This window comes from Salmo salar, chromosome 05, assembly GCF_965601325.2.
Source record: "Salmo salar chromosome 05, fSalSal1, whole genome shotgun sequence".
In the NCBI taxonomy this organism is placed as follows: Eukaryota; Metazoa; Chordata; class Actinopteri; order Salmoniformes; family Salmonidae; genus Salmo; species Salmo salar.
The window spans coordinates 12,886,933-12,909,091 of NC_138295.1; the positions used below are offsets into that span (position 1 = coordinate 12,886,933).

Genomic DNA, 22,159 nt, shown 5'->3' on the forward strand with positions numbered 1-22,159 from the left:
AAATACCTTCAAAATCTTTGGTACCACCTCTTAAAAACCCACACTTTGAAAGTAATGACATAGAAACAGAACAATATGTACCTATTGTTCAGACCCAGACAGAGTTGAGATGAGTTGTTCTGTGACTTCCCATTCTCACATTATAAATGCTAAGATTAAAAACCCTCTGACAGAGTTGAGATAAGTTGAATTGTTCTGTGCCTTCCTATTCTCATATAAAAAATATTAAGTTTAAAAACCCTCTGACAGAGTTGAGAAGTTGAGTTGTTCTGTGACTTCCTATATTCTAACATAATTTGCATGTGGGTGTGGGCAGCAGGGTATGTTTAGACTTCCTGTTTAGGTAGACACACAGACTGAAAGTCATTGACTTTCCACCATATGCTCTGTGGAGGCTTTATACAACTTGGGTGTGTGTTCATCACATCAGAGGATTCTGGATCAGTTGAGAATTGATTTCAATTTGGTCAATACTTTGTGTTCATCACTTCATAGGATTCTGGATCAGTTGAGATGTTAATTTTGTCAGTATTTTGTGTTCATTACGTCAAAGGATTCTGGCTCAGTTGACAGTTGGATCAGGTCAAATACAAGTGTCAAATCTGCACACTAGAGAAGACAGGCTTGACCAACACTAGAGAAGACAGCCTTGACCAACCTTGACGACTTATTTAGTTCTTATTTATTTTTATAATTTCATTTTGGTGTGCAGTTTTTCAACTTTTGTCAGGTTCATTTGTTGGCTCAGATCTGTCATGGACGGAGGTTCACTGTCAGCATCATCGTCTGAGCAGGAGGCAGATTCTTCACCCTACAGCACCAGTGCTCTCCTACAGAACCCAGAGGAAAATGGGGCTATAGAGGAATCAAGGTATGCACGTCCAAATCACCACCACAGCGTGGATGATTAAAACCAGCTGACACTTGTTTCCTTGGAAGTTGTGGGAATGTATGTTTTTGATTTCCCATTGGTTCTGGGAAGGAAGCCATATGTTTCCTGACCGCTAAAACTGAATGTTTTTTTTTAAACCTTCTGAGAACAATAGTAAACATTTAGCCTGTTCTGGGAACATACAATTTTGGTTGCAGGGAGGTTCTGAGAACATTTTACTGCTAGCTTAGATGAACTGTTTTGAATTCCAAGCACAGATATGACATAAATGAATTTGCTTAGGCATTAATCATGCAAACATTACCTTTTTTTTATTTTGACATGGCATCAGCGAAATTTGAACCTAACCTTGCTATCCATGGAGTAAGTCCACTATGCCTCAAGGATCACAATAGTATGACATGTTTTTAACTCATACAAACCTGTTCATTTTAGTCTATTCAACCAGACCCTATTTTAAAGGAAAAAACACACTTAACAAGACAGAGGATAGAGATAGTTTTCTTGATACTGAGAACAGAATGTACATGTTTTTAAATAACATTCTTAGAACAATTTATTTGAACGTTACACATTTTTTATTGTATTTTATGGAATTTTTTTGTTATGTTCTAAGAACATAACTTGAAATAGAACCATAAGGATACCTGTGGAAAACGTTATGCTGAAGTACTGAAATTCCCACAGGTTTTCTTAACGTTCTCTGAACGAGAACATTACTTTAAATATAGCCGTAAGGAAACATTATGGAAAGGTTGTATGCAAAGTAACCATAATACAACCAGGCTCTCACCAAGTTCTACAAAATATATGGTTGTTAAACATTGTGCTAGCTGGGAAAACACTTGCAATACGATCAGTGAATAACAGGGTGTATGTGAATAAATCGTGTGTGGGTGATTCCAGCTACATTAAAAAAGGAACTTGGTATGTCAGGGGAGTTTCCCAGGTCAATAAGTTGAATTGTCCATCACTGTTCAGGTCACATGACTACTGCTGATGCTCTATGACTTGTTCAGTAGCATTAAAGGGGAACCAAGAACTATGTTCTAGAGTTTTAGTAAGTGCCAGTGCACTACCGCCTGTGTCAATAAGGCACAGACTTCTCAGCAGAGGCTGTGCTTCATTCACATACAACAACAAAAAACCTCATTATTTGGCAATTTGTTTCCAAATAAAACACTACTTAGACTGCAGTGCAATGATCTGTTTACTCTTGTGGAATGACATTGCAGAATGATAATTAGATCATTGAGTCCTGTTGCACGGAAGGTTTTTATCCTGAAATTGTTTTTGTCCCAGAAGGGGCTGAGGACTAGGTTGCGCAATGACCCAATTATCAATTCTTCTGATTGTAGTATAGCCTGCTACTGCACAGCACCCACACATCAAAAGACATTGACGGCATCCCAAATGGCCTCTTATTCCTTATATAGTGCACTACTTTTGGCCAGAGCTCTATGGGCCCTGCTCAAAAGTAGTGCACCATGAAGGGAATAGGTTGCCATTTGAGACACAGCCATTATTTGGTTCATAATGTGTAGGCCAGTAGTAAAGCCATACTCCTTACTCAGAGAGAATAGGCTAGTAGCCAATGACCATTTCTATTTTTATAGGATAATCCATTATTTCCCCAGCATGGCAGCCTGCTAAAGAAGAAGGAAGTTATTATTTATATTTTTTCATGTTAGATTACAATAAATGACCAAACTGCCACGGGAAGAAGTAGCATCTTGGTGTCCTTCCAAGACAGTGTTTATGATTGAAAACTTCCTTAATCTGGGTCACATTAATCTGCAGTCCAAGAGGAAGAAAACATGTTGGATATTCAGGACACAGAAGGGCTGGAGACTGGATCCATCTGTGAGGTTGAATGGACTGGACAATTTTGTTGATGGACATGCTCTATAACTCTGTTACTATATTGGATTCAAGTCAAATCAAAATATGGTAGCTATGCCTCAAAATTAGTGTTCTTTAATTCTGATGATACCCTAGTTTTGAGAAAAACAACCTTATTCTGCCTTAAACACACAAAAAACATCTTAACTGAAATCCTTACCTTTGTCATTGAGTTGATGAAGGCATCAAGGCTTGAACAAGCTGATCTCAGGATGCAGGGTTTCCTCTAGACACAAGAAGCATGCAGGCGGCACAGCACAGGGATCATTAGATGGCGATGATGATTTGAATCTGCTGCAGTTGACAGGTAGCTCACAGAGGAATGTTCTGAATCAGGAGTAGACAACCTTGTTCCAGGAGTGCTGCAGTTGACAGGTAGCTCACAGAGGAATGTTCTAGATCAGGAGTAGACAACCCTGTTCCTGGAGAGCTGCAGGATACTGAAGGATTTTGTTCCAACTAGGCACCACACCTGACCAACTGAGCTAATTGGTCAGTTCAGTGATTGGTCTTCCAGGTCGGTTAAATCAGAAACATAACACCAGGATTGCCTACCCCCGTACTAGATTGTAGAACATATCAAGGATGTGTTTTTCTCATCTTAGACAAGACACACTTGAAGTGGGGATAAACGTTGTTTGGGTGTGATGGTGGGTGTGTTTGCAGGCATGTGTAAATGCTACATGGTGTTACTGTGTATGCGTAGGTGTGAGGTTGTGCGTAGTTGTTCATGCTCTATGTGAGTACAAGTATGTGTCTATCTGCTTGCAGGTACGCTATGTTCAGGTGAGTGCTGTTGGTTTCCTACACAATATTTTCACTGTGTGTGTGTTTGTGTGCGTCTGTACAGGGTGAAGGTGGTGGAGGAGGAGATTGTCCCTGCTGGTGAGAGGTTGCTGTCCGGGGAGGACCAGGGCTCTCTGATCACTGACAGTATGTCAGTCACCTCAGCTGACCAGGAGAAACTACTACTGCTCAACAGGAACACCGAGCTACGCAGAGTCAACAAAGAGGTGACACAAAACTACACCGCACCTAACTACAGGAATTAAACCAGAGACAAGTGTACCACATTCTGTCAATACAAACTATTTTGGACGAGGCCAGAAAGGATGGTGATGATGTATGTCTGTATTAGCTGATGATAATGACGGTGGCGATGATGATGATGTGTCTGTTAGTTGATGAAGCTGAATGAAGACTGGGACCATGTGTATCGCAGCACCACTCTGAGTCTCCAACAGAGAGTAGAGACTCTGGAGCAGGAGAGCAACACAGTCAAACAACTCAACAACACGCTGCTGCTCAAAGTAGACCACGAACAGGTACCGACCGACAGAGGACACACACACGCACAAACAGATTAACGCATGTGCACGCACAAACACACTGACAGACACACACACTGACTGTATCCTGACTGTGTTTCTGTAGAACAAGAGGGAGTACTATGAACACACACTGATGCAGGAGTTGAAGAAGAACCAGCAGCTACATGAATACGTCAGATTGCTGGAGGATAGACTACATCACATAGACACCACCAGAGACTGGACAAAGAGCACACAGGTGAGCCTCATTATTATTACCTCTAGATCCTTTTAAAAGTGTATGTACTCTGTCATGCGATCCTTTAGACTGTATCTTTACTATATACAGTTGAAGTCATACGTTTACATACACTTAGGTTGGAGTCATTAAAACTCGTTTTTCAACCACTCCTGTCACGGTCGTGAGGAGAGACGGACCAAGGCGCAGCTTGATTGGAGTTCCACATCTTTATTTTAGTGAAACTAAAACCAAGAAACAAACAAACAACGACCGTGAAGTACCGTAGTGCTACATGCACTCACTCAAAACAATATCCCACAAAGCAGGTGTGCAAAAGGGCTTCCTAAATATGATCCCCAATTAGAGGCAACGATTACCAGCTGCCTCTAATTGGGAACCATACAAACCAGCAACATAGAAAATGAATGACGAGAACACCCCCCTAGTCACGCCTTGACCTAAACACCATAGAGAACCGAGGGCTCTCTATGGTCAGGGCGTGACAACTCCACACATTTCTTGTTAACAAACTATAGTTTTGGCAAGTCCGTTAGGACATCTACTTTGTGCATGACACAAGTAATTTTTCCAACAATTGTTTACAGACAGATTATTTCACTTATAATTCACTGTATCACAATTTGAGTGGATCAGACGTTTACATACACTAAGTTGACTGTGCCTTTAAACAGCTTGGAAAATTCCAGAAAATGATGTCATGGCTTTAGAAGCTTCTGATAGGGTAATTGACAAAATTTGAGTCAATTGGAGGTGTACCTGTGGATGTATTTCAAGGCCTACCTTCAAACTCAGTGCCTCTTTGCTTGACATCATGGGAAAATCAAAAGAAATCAGCCAAGACCTCAGAAAACAAGTTGGAGACCTCCACAAGTCTGGTTCATCCTTGGGAGCAATTTCCAAATGCCTGAAGGTACCACGTTCAGCTGCACAAACAATAGTACGCAAGTATAAACACCATGAGACCATGCAGCCGTCATACCGCTCAGGAAAGAGATGCATTCTGTCTCCTAGAGATTAACGTACTTTGGTGCGAAAAGTGCAAATCAATCCCAGAACAACAGCAAAGGACCTTGTGAAGATGCTGGAGGAAACAAGTACAAAAGTGTCTATATCCACTGTAAAACTAGTCCTAATTTGACATAACATAATTGGAAAGGCCGCTCAGCAAGGAAGAAGCCACCTCTCTAAAACCGCCATAAAAAGATAGACTACGGTTTGCAACTGCACATGGGGACAAAGATCGTACTTTTTGGAGAAATGTCCTCTGGTCTGATGAAACAAAAATAGAACTGTTTGGCCATAATGACCATCGTTATGTTTGGAGGAAAAAGGGGGAGGCTTGCAAGCCGAAGAACACCATCCCAACCGTGAAGCACGGGGGTGGCAGCATCATGTTGTGGGTGTGCTTTGCTGCAGGAGGGACTGGTGCACTTCACAAAATAGATGGCATCATGAGGAGGGGAAATTATGTGGATATATTGAAGCAACATCTCAAGACATCAGTCAGAAAGTTAAAGCTTGGTCGCAAATGGGTCTTCCAAAAGGACAGTGACCCCAAGCATACTTCCAAAGTTGTGGCAAGATGGCTTAAGGACAACAGAGTCAAGGTATTGGAATGGCCATCACAAAGCCCTGACCTCAATCCCATAGAAAATTTGTGGGCAGAACTGAAAAAGTGTGTGTGAGCAAGGAGGCTTACAAACCTGACTCAGTTACACCAGCTTTGTCAGGAGGAATGGGCCGAAATTCACCCAACTTATTGTGGGAAGCCTGTGGAAGGCTACCCAAGACGTTTGACCCAAGTTAAACAATTTAAAGGCAATGCTACCAAATACTAATTGAGTGTATGTAAACTTCTGACCCACTGGGAATGTGATGAAAGAAATAAAACCTGAAAAAAATCATTCTCTCTATTATTATTTCACATTTCACATTCTTAAAATAAAGTGGTGATCCTAACTGACCTAAGACAGGGCATTTTTACTACAATTAAATGCCAGGAATTGTGAAAAACTGAGTTTAAGTGTATTTGGCTAAGGTGTATGTAAACTTCTGACTTCAACTGTATTAGCTATATGTATAATATATCTGTGTCTACCCTCTCCTTCCATCCTGTAGACCAGTTTGAGCACTGTGACCAATCTTCCAGAAACCACCCCCATCTCTGATGCTCCTGGGGTGCCGAATCTGTCCACTAGCCTCAGCAATGGCACCATACCCGGCCTCTCCTCCTCTTCCGGCCATGGCCTACCATCCCATCTCTTCTCCTCCTCCACCCCAGGTCGAGGGGCCCTGAGTAGGGGTAGAATCAGTATTGGCCCCTACAGGGCACTAGCGGACCAGGCAAACCCCCAGAAGGAGGTGCAAGACCTAAAGGAGCAGCTGGAGGCCCTCAGATGCCAGGTAGTTAACCTCACTTACCCCTCCACACCCTCCTCCCTCCTTCTCCTTACCCCCTCCACTCTCTCCTCCATAACCCCTCCACACCCTCCTCCCTCCTTACCCCCTCCACTCTCTCCTCCATGCCCCCTCCGCTCTCTCCTCCATGCCCCCTCCGCTCTCTCCTCCATGCCCCCTCCGCTCTCTCCTCCTTGCCCCCTCCGCTCTCTCCTCCTTGCTCCCTCCGCTCTCTCCTCCATGCCCCCTCCGCTCTCTCCTCCATGCCCCCTCCGCTCTCTCCTCCATGCCCCCTCCGCTCTCTCCTCCATGCCCCCTCCGCTCCCTCCTCCTCCATGCCCCCTCCACTCCCTCCTCCTCCATGCCCCCTCCGCTCCCTCCTCCTCCATGCCCCGTCCGCTCCCTCCACCTCCATGCTCCCTCCGCTACCTCCTCCTCCATGCCCCCTCCGCTCCCTCCTCCTCCATGCCCCCTCCGCTCCCTCCTCCTCCATGCCCCCTCCGCTCCGCTTCCTCCTCCTCCATACCCCCTCCGCTCCCTCCTCCTCCATGCCCCCTCTGCTCCCTCCTCCTCCATACCCCCTCCACTCCCTCCTCCTCCATACCCCCTCCGCTCCCTCCTCCATACCCCCTCTGCTCCCTCCTCTGTCGCCAGACTGTATTTCACCTAGCATTAACTACCAGTGTCCCTGTCCTCTGTCCCCAGGCTGTATTTCACCTAGCATTAACTACCAGTGTCCCTGTCCTCTGTCCAGACTGAGATCTATGAAGCAGACTACCAGACGGAGCACAAGGACCACAAACACACCCAGCAGGAGAACAAGAGACTGAGGAGGACGAGAGAGGAGATGAGACAACAGATGGCCCTACTGCAGGAGCAGGTAGTGGGATATATACACACGCAAACACACACATACACACATACATACATACATACATACATACATACATACATACATACATACATACATACATACATACATACATACATACATACACCTGGAATAATAACGACAGCTGGGCAGACGGGATATATCGTAACAGATGAGGACATAAACTGACATTGGGTTAAGTTGAACGTGAAAATAATGGGCCACAGCATATCCGTAATGACCATATGGTTTCACTAGAAGTCGTCTGGGAGATGTGCTGCATGTGAATATACCAACAGGGCCTTGCTGTAAAGATCACTTTTATTTATATCCCAGGGTCAGAGTTCATTCCTTTTTAGGAGAAACAAAAGGAATTCATCAAAGAGGGATATATTTGTTGAATTGACTAATACCTAACTAACTACTGACTCTTGTCTCCTGTGTCCAGCTCAAGGTATATGAGGATGACTTTAGGAAGGAGCGGTCAGACAAGCAGGTCCTGCAGCGTCTACTGATGAAGAAAAGTCCCGCTCTGGTCAAACAGCCTGTCCTGGTCCACCGCTGTAATAACGAGCAGCAGCCTGCTGGGGGAGACAAGAGGCGGCAGAGAGAGGAGCAGAGAGAGGAGCAGAGAGAAGCTCACAGCAGTACACCCCAGCCAGACCACCACCCGCTGTGCCCCAAACACTGTGAGAGGAGGAACGCTGAACAGTCCACATGAGGCAGACGACACACAAACATGCTCACTCACATTGAACTTGTATTACGATGTTGGTATTGCCACTAACGCGTTGAGGCCTAGCCTACTCCAGACCTGAGTGACTGTGTCTAATTGACAATGAAATGATTTGTATCTATTATCTTTCTCTCAATATGTATGAACCTTATGTTATTTCCTAATTCTGCCGATAATGTTGATTATCGAAGAAGGGACGGAGTGATTTTCCAGTTGTCTCTGCCTCCCTGCTTAGATAACATGGTCAACATTACCACCTAGTGTTTTTTTTAAATCCTACATAATGTCATGTTTTATGATGCAGTTGTTGGGACATCTCTAGAAAAGCCACAGTGAATTCAACTAATTAAATATACCCCGTCATTTCAAAAAACACCAGGATGTACTTAAATACAAGTGATCAACTTCAGATGTTGTCATTTCCTTATAACAAATATATTAAAAAAACAATGAAATACCGTTTTGGTCATTCTTCTAATTTCCCTGAAATAACTCTGTGTCACTAGTCCTCCAACCAAGCCAAGTCTCCTACACAGGCTACCGTGCTGTAGTCTGCTGAGAGGGGTGACTGAAGATGGGTGGTTACTGTCCAGTGTTTAAACATCTCCCATCCACACCTGCTGGTGTCAGTCCTCACCAAAGCTACAGCATATTGCCAATATAGCTTCTTAAATGTCTTATCCCAAATGGCACCCTATTTCATACATAGGGTGATACTTTTCCCAGGGGCCAGTGAATAGGGTTCTACTTTTCCCAGGGGCCAGTGAATAGGGTTCTACTTTTCCCCAGGGCCCAGTGAATAGGGTTCTACTTTTCCCCAGGGCCCAGTGAATAGGGTTCTACTTTTCCCTAGGGCCCAGTGAATAGGGTGTTACTTTTCCCCAGGGCCCAGTGAATAGGGTTCTGCTTTTCCCATGGCCCAGTGAATAGGGTTCTACTTTCCCCCAGGGCCCAGTGAATAGGGTGTTACTTTTCCCCAGGGCCCAGTGAATAGGGTGTTACTTTTCCCCAGGGCACAGTGAATAGGGTTCTACTTTTCCCCAGGGCCCAGTGAATAGGGTTCTACTTTTCCCCAGGGCCCAGTGAATAGGGTGTTACTTTTCCCCAGGGCCCAGTGAATAGGGTTCTACTTTTCCCCAGGGCCCAGTGAATAGGGGTCTGCTTTTCCCCAGGGCCCAGTGAATAGGGTTCTACTTTTCCCCAGGGCCCAGTGAATAGGGTTCTACTTTTCCCCAGGGCCCAGTAAATAGGGTGTTACTTTTCCCCAGGGCCCAGTGAATAGGGTTCTACTTTTCCCCAGGGCCCAGTGAATAGGGTGTTACTTTTCCCCAGGGCCCAGTGAATAGGGTTCTACTTTTCCCCAGGGCCCAGTGAATAGGGTTCTACTTTTCCCCAGGGCCCAGTGAATAGGGTGTTACTTTTCCCCAGGGCCCAGTGAATAGGGTGCTACTTTTCCCCAGGGCCCAGTGAATAGGGTGTTACTTTTCCCCAGGGCCCAGTGAATAGGGTTCTGCTTTTCCCCAGGGCCCAGTGAATAGGGTTCTACTTTTCCCCAGGGCCCAGTGAATAGGGTTCTACTTTTCCCCAGGGCCCAATGAATAGGGTGTTACTTTTCCCCAGGGCCCAGTGAATAGGGTGTTACTTTTCCCCAGGGCCCAGTGAATAGGGTTCTACTTTTCCCCAGGGACCAGTGAATAAAGTTCTACTTTTCCCCAGGGCCCAGTGAATAGGGTGTTACTTTTCCCCAGGACCCAGTGAATAAAGTTCTACTTTTCCCCAGGACCCAGTGAATAGGGTGTTACTTTTCCCCAGGGCCCAGTGAATAGGGTGCTATTTGGGACGTAACCATTGAATCTGAATACAACACACAGCTAAAAGCAAGGGTGGCATTCAGGCAGGTTTTTGTCTCAGATGAATACATTTTGCACATGGAAATCTCATCTACAGTACCTCAGCTACGGCTGTGAGATGGAATGGGATGGTACTGTAATGTGAAATCAAAAACACTCCAGAACCAGGGTTGCCTACACCTGCCGTAGCGTAACAACAACATTATTGGTGCAATGCCATCTGTGGATCACTGTGTGGATACAGGTATAAACAATTTAGTGTTGCCAATCCCACTTACATAGCCTGTACTGTCCTTAGGCATTCCTTGAGAAGCTGATCTTTGGTGACAACCAAGCAGCTCTGTGGTGAATGGGGATCTCTCTCACAGGTGTACTGGTGCTGCACAGATCAACATCTCACACCTCTCAAATAGCAGGTGTACTGGTGCTGCACAGATCAACATCTCACACCCCTCAAATATCAGGTTTACTGGTGCTACACAGATCAACATCTCACACCTCTCAAATAGCAGAGGCCAAGAAAGAAGAGGTCATGAACTCTCTCCTGCAGGGGGCCTATTCAGGGTCGCCAAGTATTTCTTGGTAGTCTTAAACAAATCTACTTTGAAACAAAAGTGTACACCTCACACACATGTTTATGGACTTAAAAAAAGAAGACACCTGTACCATGTCAGATATAGAGTTGAAATGTATTACATTTTGAGTTTGCATCCTAATATTACACTTTATATACATCACAGAAGACTGAAATATAACAAAACCGTTTGACATAGAAACACCAGATTTATATATAGATAGTTTTTAATAATGTTTATTAATTATACAATTATGATAAATATGAATACCACCAATGACACCATTAGGTCCCTTGACTGCAGGAATGGGCTACTGTCACAAAAGGTGCCGTGTTGAATAGACCAAACTGCAGCGGGAATATGGATGCTCATGTTTTAATTAAAAAAAGGAGTAAAGCATCCACTGGAATAACAATACACACGACAGGAACAGTCTTACAGGCATACAAAAACGCAGTGCAAGAACAACTACCCACAACCCCAAAGAAAAACACACACCACTATATAGAACTCCCAATCAAAGGCAACTCAACACACCTGCCTTCAATTGGGAGTCTAATCACCAACACAAACTCCTTAACATACAAAAAAACCTGCCACATCCTGACCCAAAACTGATACCATACCTCCCTCTGCTGGTCAAGACGTGACAGTACCCCCCCCCCCCCTCAAGGTGCAGACCCCGGAATGCACCTAACAGAAAGAAAAAAAAAATGTAACCCCAACAAAACCAATAAACAATAACCCCTAAACAATAAGGGAGGGAAGGGAGGGTGGCTGCCGTCAATGACGGCACTGTGCTACACCCTCCCTCCCCAACCCACCTATCCTGGAGGTGGCTCAGGTGCAGGACGTGGACCTCGCTCCACCTTCGGCGTCGCCCACTTCGGTGGCGCCGCTAGCTGCGCCGGGCAGACGGGCCACTCGGGCTGACCCTGGCAGACGGACCACTCGGGCTGGGCCGGAGGACAGGAGGGCCCCTCGGGCTCGGCCGGAGGACAGGAGGGTCACTCGGGCTGGGCCGGAGGGCAGTCGGGCCACTCGGGCTGGGCCGGAGGGCAGTCGGGCCACTCGGGCTGGGCCCGGAGGGCAGTCGGGCCACTCGGGCTGGGCCGGAGGGCAGTCGGGCCACTCGGGCTGGGCCGGAGGGCAGTCGGGCCACTCGGGCTGGGCCGGAGGGCAGTCGGGCCACTCGGGCTGGGCCGGAGGGCAGTCGGGCCACTCGGGCTGGGCCGGAGGGCAGTCGGGCCACTCTGGCAGCGCCGGGCAGTCGGGCCACTCTGGCAGCGCCGGGCAGTCGGGCGGCTCTGGCAGCGCCGGGCAGTCGGGCGGCTCTGGCAGCGCCGGGCAGTCGGGCGGCTCTGGTGACTTTCGACTGGCGGGCGGCTCTGGTGACTGTTGACTGGCGGGCAGCTCTGGTGACTGTTGACTGGCGAGGCTGGGCTGACGCACTAGTCTCCTGATGCGTGGGGCTGGTACTGGACGTGCCAGCCTGGAGACACACACCTCCATGCTAGTGCGTTTAGCGGGAAACACCGGACCTTTGAGGCGCACTGGCGGTCTTGAGCGCAGGGTTGGCATCACCCCTTCCGGCTCGATGCCTACTTCGCCCTGGCACATGCGGGGCGCTGGTACTGTGCCTACCGGCCTGAAAATCCCAGGCTTCACCACAGCCCCAACCCCAAAACACGGGACCTGTCCAGTCTGCCCTACACGGGTACGGGGAGCTGGCCTGGGGCTCCAATCTCGCCCCGCCAAATAGCCCTTGTGCCCCCCCCTAAAAAATTATTGGGGCTGCCTCTCGGGTTCTACCTGCCTCCCAGGCAGGTTGTCACAGTGGACCCACAACTGCTCCCATGTCCAGTCAATCCTTTCCGTCAATACTTCCAGCGACCAGGAATCCATCACCTCCAGAGCGCGCTGCTTCCAACATTCCTCCCTCACTTGCCTCTGTCCTCTTCTCCGCTGCTTGGTCCTTTGGTGGTGGGTAGTTCTGTCACAAAAGGTGCCGTGTTGAATAGACCAAACTGCAGCGGGAATATGGATGCTCATGTTTTAATTAAAAAAAGGAGTAAAGCATCCACTGGAAAAACAATACACACGACAGGAACAGTCTTACAGGCATACAAAAACGCAGTGCAAGAACAACTACCCACAACCCCAAAGAAAAACACACACCACTATATAGAACTCCCAATCAAAGGCAACTCAACACACCTGCCTTCAATTGGGAGTCTAATCACCAACACAAACCCCTGCCACATCCTGACCCAAAACTGATACCATACCTCCCTCTGCTGGTCAGGACGTGACAGCTACGGACCGTCCACATGTGGAAGAAGTGTAATGGCAATTCCACTTCATCAATTATCCTACTGTAACATCTCACTGTTTCACTAACATTATAGAATATTATGGAATCACACACAAACACACTATACATAATGCATTCTAACATGGCACATCAAATGCATGTTTACATCCCATCTAACCCGGATACATGACTAGACATCCACCATGTATCAGCACTAAATTCCATCTGACGATAAGTACTTGATTAATTAATGGTCCAAAGGCATCAGACACTTCTCCACTATAGTCTTATTCAAACCAAGCCTTTGAATACTACTGTAGAGGTCTATTGTATAGAAAATGTTTGAATGACCTGTAAGACTAAATGCATAGACATTTTTTGAAGAGTTATGAAAATAAAACTTTTCACCTGAAATGTGCCATGGTCTTCCGTCTGTAATTAAGCTTGTGTGTGCACCTATAAAGACCGATCATCATTGAGAACAACCCTTTCATTAAAATGTTGGACGTGTAAAAACAATGTCAGTGGTCCCATGATATGGAGCATCCATTGGACTGTATAAATCCTCCTTAGCAGCCACCGTAGTATTACCATTCTGTTTACAATTTGTTTTTTTTACATTTGACTGATTTAGCAGATGCTCTTATCCAGAGACACTTACAGGAGCGATTGGAGTTAAGTGCCTTGCTCAAGGGCACATCAGCAGATTTTTCTACTAGTTGTCTGGGGGTTTTGAGCCAGCGACCTTTCAGTTACTGGCCCAATGCTCTTAACCACTAGGCTACTTGCTGCCCCCAAAATGATAATGTACAGTACAACCATTCACTATTATCTAACTGCCCTTCACTATTATCTAACTCTCCTTTACAATTATCCAACTGTACTTCACTATTATCTAACCCCCTTCACTATTATCTAACCCTCCTTCACTATTATCTAACCACCCTTCACTACTATCTAACACTCCTTCACTATTATCTAACCCTCCTTCACTATTATCTAACCCTCCTTCACTATTATCTAACCACCCTTCACTACTATCTAACCCTCCTTCACTATTATCTAACCACCATTCACTACTATCTAACCCTCCTTCTCTATTATCTAACCCTCCTTCACTATTATCTAACCCTCCTTCACTATTATCTAACCCTCCTTCACTATTATCTAACCCTCCTTCATTACTATCTAACCCTCCTTCATTACTATCTAACCCTCATTCTCTATTATCTAACCCTCCTTCACTATTATCTAACCCTCCTTCACTATTATCTAACCCTGCTTCACTATTATCTAACCCTCCTTCACTACTATCTAACCCTCCTTCACTATTATCTAACCCTTCTTCACTATTATCTAACCCTACTTCACTACTATCTAACCCTCCTTCACTATTATCTAACCCTCCTTCACTATTATCTAACCCTCCTTCACTATTATCTAACGCTACTTCACTACTATCTAACCGTCCTTCACTATTATCTAACCCTACTTCACTACTATCTAACCCTCCTTCACTATTATCTAACCACCCTTCACTACTATCTAACCCTCCTTCTCTATTATCTAACCCTCCTTCACTATTATCTAACCCTCCTTCTCTATTATCTAACCCTCCTTCACTATTATCTAACCCTCCTTCACTATTATCTAACTGCCCTTCACTATTATCTAACCCTCCTTCTCTATTATCTAACCCTCCTTCTCTATTATCTAACCCTCCTTCACTATTATCTAACCCTCCTTCACTATTATCTAACCACCCTTCACTATTATCTAACCACCCTTCACTATTATCTAACCCTCCTTCTCTATTATCTAACCACCCTTCACTACTATCTAACCCTCCTTCACTATTATCTAACCCTCCTTCACTATTATCTAACCCTACTTCACTACTATCTAACCCTCCTTCTCTATTATCTAACTGCCCTTCACTACTATCTAACCCTCCTTCTCTATTATCTAACCCTCCTTCACTACTATCTAACCCTCCTTCTCTATTATCTAACCCTCCTTCACTATTATCTAACTGCCCTTCACTATTATCTAACCCTTCTTCACTATTATCTAACCCTACTTCACTACTATCTAACCCTCCTTCTCTATTATCTAACCCTCCTTCACTATTATCTAACCCTCCTTCTCTATTATCTAACCCTCCTTCACTACTATCTAACCCTCCTTCTCTATTATCTAACCCTCCTTCTCTATTATCTAACCCTCCTTCACTATTATCTAACTGCCCTTCACTATTATCTAACCCTCCTTCACTATTATCTAACTGCCCTTCACTACTATCTAACCCTCCTTCTCTATTATCTAACCCTCCTTCACTATTATCTAACTGCCCTTCACTATTATCTAACCCTCCTTCTCTATTATCTAACCCTCCTTCACTATTATCTAACTGCCCTTCACTATTATCTTACCCCCTTCACTATTATCTAACTGCCCTTCACTACTATCTAACCCTCCTTCTCTATTATCTAACCCTCCTTCTCTATTATCTAACCCTTCTTCACTATTATCTAACCCTCCTTCACTATTATCTAACTGCCCTTCACTACTATCTAACCCTCCTTCACTATTATCTAACCCTCCTTCTCTATTATCTAACCCTCCTTCACTATTATCTAACTGCCCTTCACTATTATCTAACCCTCCTTCTCTATTATCTAACTCTCCTTCACTATTATCTAACCACCCTTCACTATTATCTAACCCTCCTTCACTATTATCTAACCCTCCTTCACTATTATCTAACCACCCTTCACTATTATCTAACCCTCCTTCACTATTATCTAACTGCCCTTCACTATTATCTAACCCCCTTCACTATTATCTAACCCTCCTTCACTATTATCTAACCCCCTTCACCACTATCTAACTCTCCTTCTCTATTATCTAACCCTCCTTCACTATATCATAAAATAGTGTTTCACTCTCAATATGTGCTATATAGTAAATATTTAGACATGGATGACAATAAAACCTAGATCCCTCATCTTAATCTGGGCATATTTCTGAAGATGAACTCATGTTTTTGCTGCTGTATTCTTCTTAGGAACCAGCCAGGCAACAACCCATAGGCTACTGTTCCATTAAGAAGTCAGCCAGAGTTGGTATCAAGATTGATGTGGGCCATCATTCAAACAAAGATTCCTCCCTGGCCACCAGTGCATATTTTCAAACTATGTTTGCATATAATGACAATCAAATCTCAAAACTATACTGGCATTCTTTTGTCCGTTAATTAATTGTTAAATATATTATATTCTTAGCTAGAAATGTTACTATTTATTAGTAGCCATAATTCATAAATGACACCATACACTGTTCTATACGGAACCAGTTTTGGTTCAGTTAAGAAGAACCCCTAGGGTTCTGATCAAAGAACCCTATAAAAAGGTTCTATATATAATTGTTAAGGGTTTCAAATATGAAGCAAGCGACAGAATACTTTTTGGTTTTATATGGAAGTTGGAACCTTTTTTTATAAGAGTGCGTCATAAACAACGTTTTTTAATAAAGTTCCAATCCAACATACCACTCACTGCATGACAAGTATAACAAAGGTTTTCAGCGCTACAAAAGGCAGGGAATTGTGAAATGGGTGGACAACGAAGACACAGAGAATCCTACTACCTACTACCTTCCACATCACACAGTCATAAAAGAGACTGACAAATAAACTCCTATTGTATTCAATGCATCATCCCATGCGCAAGGCAGTAGGCCTACATCACTAAGTAATTTAAGGCATGTTGAAAGAAAACATGGAATAAACTGTGAGTGAAACATGGAATTGAAAATTCAAAACACTGTTCTGAAAGTTGGACCTGGAGAACAGAGAATGATGACTTTGTATTCGAGCTGCACAATGAAGTTGATACAGGACAGAAATAATAGTCAAAGAGGTGTGCTAGTCTGCACCAAGGATCTTTGATCTGATTGGTTTCCTATTCGATCGCAATTCACTCCATTCCCCACGCAGCTTCAAATGCTTAGTTTTATAACGTAGACTGAACAAAATAAAAATGCAATTCTTAAGCCATATTTTGACAGTAAAAATATAGCAACAAGAGCCTGGAAATGTTCACATGTTTTATTACATTGTTTTATCATACTATTTTAATTGCATTGTGAATGACTTCATACCATATTACTCAACATTTGTCATTGAAAACAATCAATGTAACCTACCATGAGTGTGAATACAGGAGATGATTTTGATGATGTCCAGGACCTGTCCATCAAAATAAAGGATCTAATATCTACTGTGTCAGACACAATGATGATGTCATGTGGAACACATTTGGCACATGGTTGACATCACAATAGCTCACAAGAGCACAGCCAACCCTGCAGAAAATCCACCTTGTGCTTGTTGTTAAAATGACGTAAATAAACACAGCACAAAACAATTTGTGAAGCAGAAGCTGTGGCGGCAGATCGGACAGTGAAGAGTCAGAAGGGATGTTCTGGTGCTCACCTCTCCTATCTCTCTGCCTACACCGGCAGCCGAATTCTGATACTTTTTTCAACCAGGTATTTTAAATAGTTTATTCATAATTTATTAATTATTACTTCCACATCTGTAAATATGGGAGTTATTTACAAACAACCTCTATGTAATAATGATTCATAAGATTATTTATAAAATGTTTTTATATAGGTCATTATAAACAATTTACTAATCATTAGTAAATTATTTTAGTAAAGTATTAAATCTCCTTATTAGGCGTGGTTGAGAAGGAATGCACAACACTAGGTTTCTTACATATTATTATTATTATTATTATTATTTGCTGTCTTCGTCTCGCTCTACTGCTTAAACATACTCATGTTCAGGCTATCCTAACTTCAAATTCGTTAATACTTTTAGGATCTCTAACTATATAAATTGACATAAGTTGAAATCAGGGGCGGAAATCCCGGGGGGGACGGGGGGGACACGACCCCCCCATCCTGGGAAGAATATGATTTGTCCCCCCCAATATATCACTGAAACATAACTATGTAATTTAAATAATATTAATAATACGCAATGAAAGCAATTGTGCTGATTATAGACACTTAATAGCGCGTTTTTAAGTTTCAAAAGATTGCGACCCCCCCACCCTTTGCTTCACAATGGTTTGATCCACTGCCAGTTCCTTAGTTGGCAAGGTAACAGAGGGGTGGTATCCACTGTCTGAAAGGCACTCAATGAACGTAACTGACGTGAGGTTAATCCAGTCAATCGCGCACACACACTAGCTGAATATGCAGAGCTAGCGGGCAAATATTAACTATTAAGCTAGCTAGTAATTATTCCATTTATGTGGCCTCGTCAAAGATGGAATCTTTGCTATCGTCAATTTATTCCAAGATCAGCATGCAGATGATGTAAGTTAGTGCTTCAAAGTCCCTGTGATAAGGTTAGCGATAAACTGAAGTCCAAACTGAACAGAACTACACTCTCTTCTACCATTGTCTTAAATATATTTAATGGTCTCGTTGCAAAAGCTAAATTGTCGCAAGGGAACTTTTATTTATTTATTTTATTTCACCTTTATTTAACCCGGGTAGCAAAGATTATAGAAAACACCACTGAAACGGAATTGGTGCTCGCTAGCTATTTGGTGCTCGCTAGCTATTAATTCAGCTATTGTTGGAAGCCAGCCAATATGAAACAAACTATTAAAATTCCAAAAGGTTGCAGCATATGTTGTGTAAATGGTGAACTCATACAGCTGTCAACTCTTGTCATTTTAATCCGTTTCACATTTGCTAGCTACCTTTTAGATCGAAGCCCAAATAGAATGATAAAAGATAAGATGATAGAAGCCCATCTCCTACTGTAAATAACCTACACACTGTGTGTGTGTGTGTAGCCTGCCAGCCAGGTAGAAAAATGGCAGAAAAATAAAAGACGGACATCAGAGTATTTTTCAGTACACCAAAACGCAAAGTAAGAACCCTAGTTGCCTAATATCTCAAAGACTAGTTGATAAAATGTTCATAAGAAAGAAATGAAATTCTAATGGAAATTTTTCACAATGATGTCATTAGGCAGAGCAGGCAACAGATGGCACACAGACAGCAGAGTTGGGGACAGATATGCAGGGACAGACTGGCAGAGACAGGGAGTCTCAGGTAAGTTTGTTGAGTCTTTGTTTGGCAACATTATGAAAGGTTCTCAATTTTTTTGACTTGTAAAATAGGAACATAATTGGAAAATGCCATGGATACCCCCACTCTCAACTTAAACTGGTGACTGAACTAAGATTTGTTAAAGGCAATGGTATTGCTGTTGTGATTAGTTGTGTAGTTTTGGGTACCGGTTGTTAGGAGTACGGCAAACACCTTATTTCTTTGGCTCCTCAATATACATTTACCATATTACAATGTAGGCTATGTGTTACAGCACTACTTTTGGTGTCCCCCTCAGGAATTGCTCTTGAGAAAATTTAATGTAATTGTCCCCTCCAAAGTTGATATCAGATTTTCGCCCCTGGTTGAAATAAAATAAATCACCAACAGTAAGTTTTGAACCGTTCAAGCTAGAGACACCAGACCACTTTCACATGTTCATGCAATCCAAACTTCAAATTATTTTCGACTTTAATCAACCACAACAATATAAATTAGCATAAAATAACCCACCAACAGTAACTCCTATCCAATCAATCAATCAATCAATCAGCCATTCAATCAATAAATGTTTCCATCTACCTACCTTTTCAACTATAACCAGTCACTACCATTACTACTGCAGTCACTACCACTACTATAACTATAACCAGTCACTACCATTACTACTGAAGTCACTACCACTACTATAACTATAACCAGTCACTACCATTACTACTGAAGTCACTACCACTACTATAACTATAACCAGTCACTACCACTACTATAACTATAACCAGTCACTACCACTACTGTAACTATAACCAGTCATTACCATTACTACTGTAGACACTACCACTACTATAACTATAACCAGTCACTACCACTACTATAACTATAACCAGTCATTACCATTACTACTGTAGACACTACCACTACTATAACTATAACCAGTCACTGCCATTACTATAACTATAACCAGTCACTACCACTACTATAACTATAACCAGACACTACCACTACTATAACTATAACCAGTCACTGCCACTACTATAACTATAACCAGACACTACCACTACTATAACTATAACCAGTCACTGCCACTACTATAACTATAACCAGTCACTACCATTACTACCATAGACACTACCACTACTATAACTATAACCAGTCACTGCCACTACTATAACTATAACCAGTCACTGCCACTACAATAACTATAACCAGTCACTACCATTACTACCATAGACACTACCACTACTATAACTATAACCAGTCACTGCCATTACTATAACTATAACCAGTCACTACCACTACTATAACTATAACCAGTCACTACCACTACTATAACTATAACCAGTCACTACCACTACTATAACTATAACCAGTCACTGCCATTACTACCATAGACACTACCACTACTATAACTATAACCAGTCACTGCCACTACTATAACTATAACCAGTCACTACCATTACTACCATAGACACTACCACTACTATAACTATAACCAGTCACTACCACTACTATAACTAGAACCAGTCACTACCACTACTGTAACTATAACCAGTCACTACCATTACTACTGTAGACAGTACCACTACTATAACTATAACCAGTCACTACCATTACTACTGTAGACACTACCACTACTATAACTATAACCAGTCACTACCACTACTATAACTATAACCAGTCACTACCATTACTATAACTAGAACCAGTCACTACCATTACTATAACTATAACCAGTCCCTGTCTCTACTATAACTATAACCAGTCACCACCACTACTATAACTAGAACCAGTCACTACCATTACTACTGAAGTCACTACCACTACTATAACTATAACCAGTCACTACCACTACTATAACTATAACCAGTCACTACCATTACTACTGTAGACACTACCACTACTATAACTATAACCAGTCACTACCACTACTATAACTATAACCAGTCACTACCATTACTATAAGTAGAACCAGTCACTACCATTACTATAACTATAACCAGTCACTGTCTCTACTATAACTATAACCAGTCACCACCACTACTATAACTAGAACCAGTCACTACCATTACTACTGAAGTCACTACCACGACTATAACTATAACCAGTCACTACCATTACTACTGTAGACACTACCACTACTATAACTATAACCAGTCACTACCACTACTATAACTATAACCAGTCACTACCATTACTATAACTATAACCAGTCACTACCACTACTATAACTATAACCAGTCACTACCATTACTACTGTAGACACTACCACTACTATAACTATAACCAGTCACTACCACTACTATAAATATAACCAGTCACTGTCTCTACTATAACTATAACCAGTCACCACCATTACTACTGTAGACACTACCACTACTATAACTATAACCAGTCACTACCACTACTATAACTATAACCAGTCACTTCCAGTACTATAACTTTAACCAGTTACTACCATTGCTACTGTAGATACTATAACTATAACCTGTCACTACCATTACCATAACTATAACCAGTCACTACCACTACTATAACTATAACCAGTCACTACCATTGCTACTGTAGACACTACCACTACCACTACCATAACTATAACCAGTCACTACCACTACTGTAACTATAACCAGTCACTTCCACTACTGTAACTATAACCAGTCACTACCATTACTACTGCAGTCACTACTGTAACTTATTTCAAAACCATAAATACCTTTTTTCTTTAAGTTAGCAAGCACCCCACATTTTCTTCAGGAATTGTACTTCTCTAGTTTATTTTTACAATTGTTTTATTAAACTGTTATTCATTCAGGGGAACCTATTGAGACCACGGTCTCATTTACAATGGTGCCCTGAGGACAGCAACACAAAAATTGTAAATGATCAATACAAAATTCATAAAAACAACAAATTACAGA

General features: G+C 42.8%; 1 protein-coding gene across 1 annotated transcript; it reads left to right on the plus strand.

Annotated features, from left to right (window-relative positions):
* The first annotated feature begins 395 nt into the window (after window positions 1-395).
* Window positions 396-8,829, plus strand: si:ch211-153b23.7 (uncharacterized). Its single transcript, XM_014198764.3, has 7 exons — window positions 396-871; window positions 3,645-3,807; window positions 3,976-4,119; window positions 4,229-4,363; window positions 6,485-6,769; window positions 7,518-7,643; window positions 8,083-8,829. The coding sequence occupies exons 1-7, from the start codon at window positions 756-758 to the stop codon at window positions 8,353-8,355; spliced, it is 1,242 nt and encodes a 413-aa protein (XP_014054239.1). The 5' UTR covers window positions 396-755; the 3' UTR covers window positions 8,356-8,829.
* The last annotated feature ends 13,330 nt before the right edge of the window (window positions 8,830-22,159 follow it).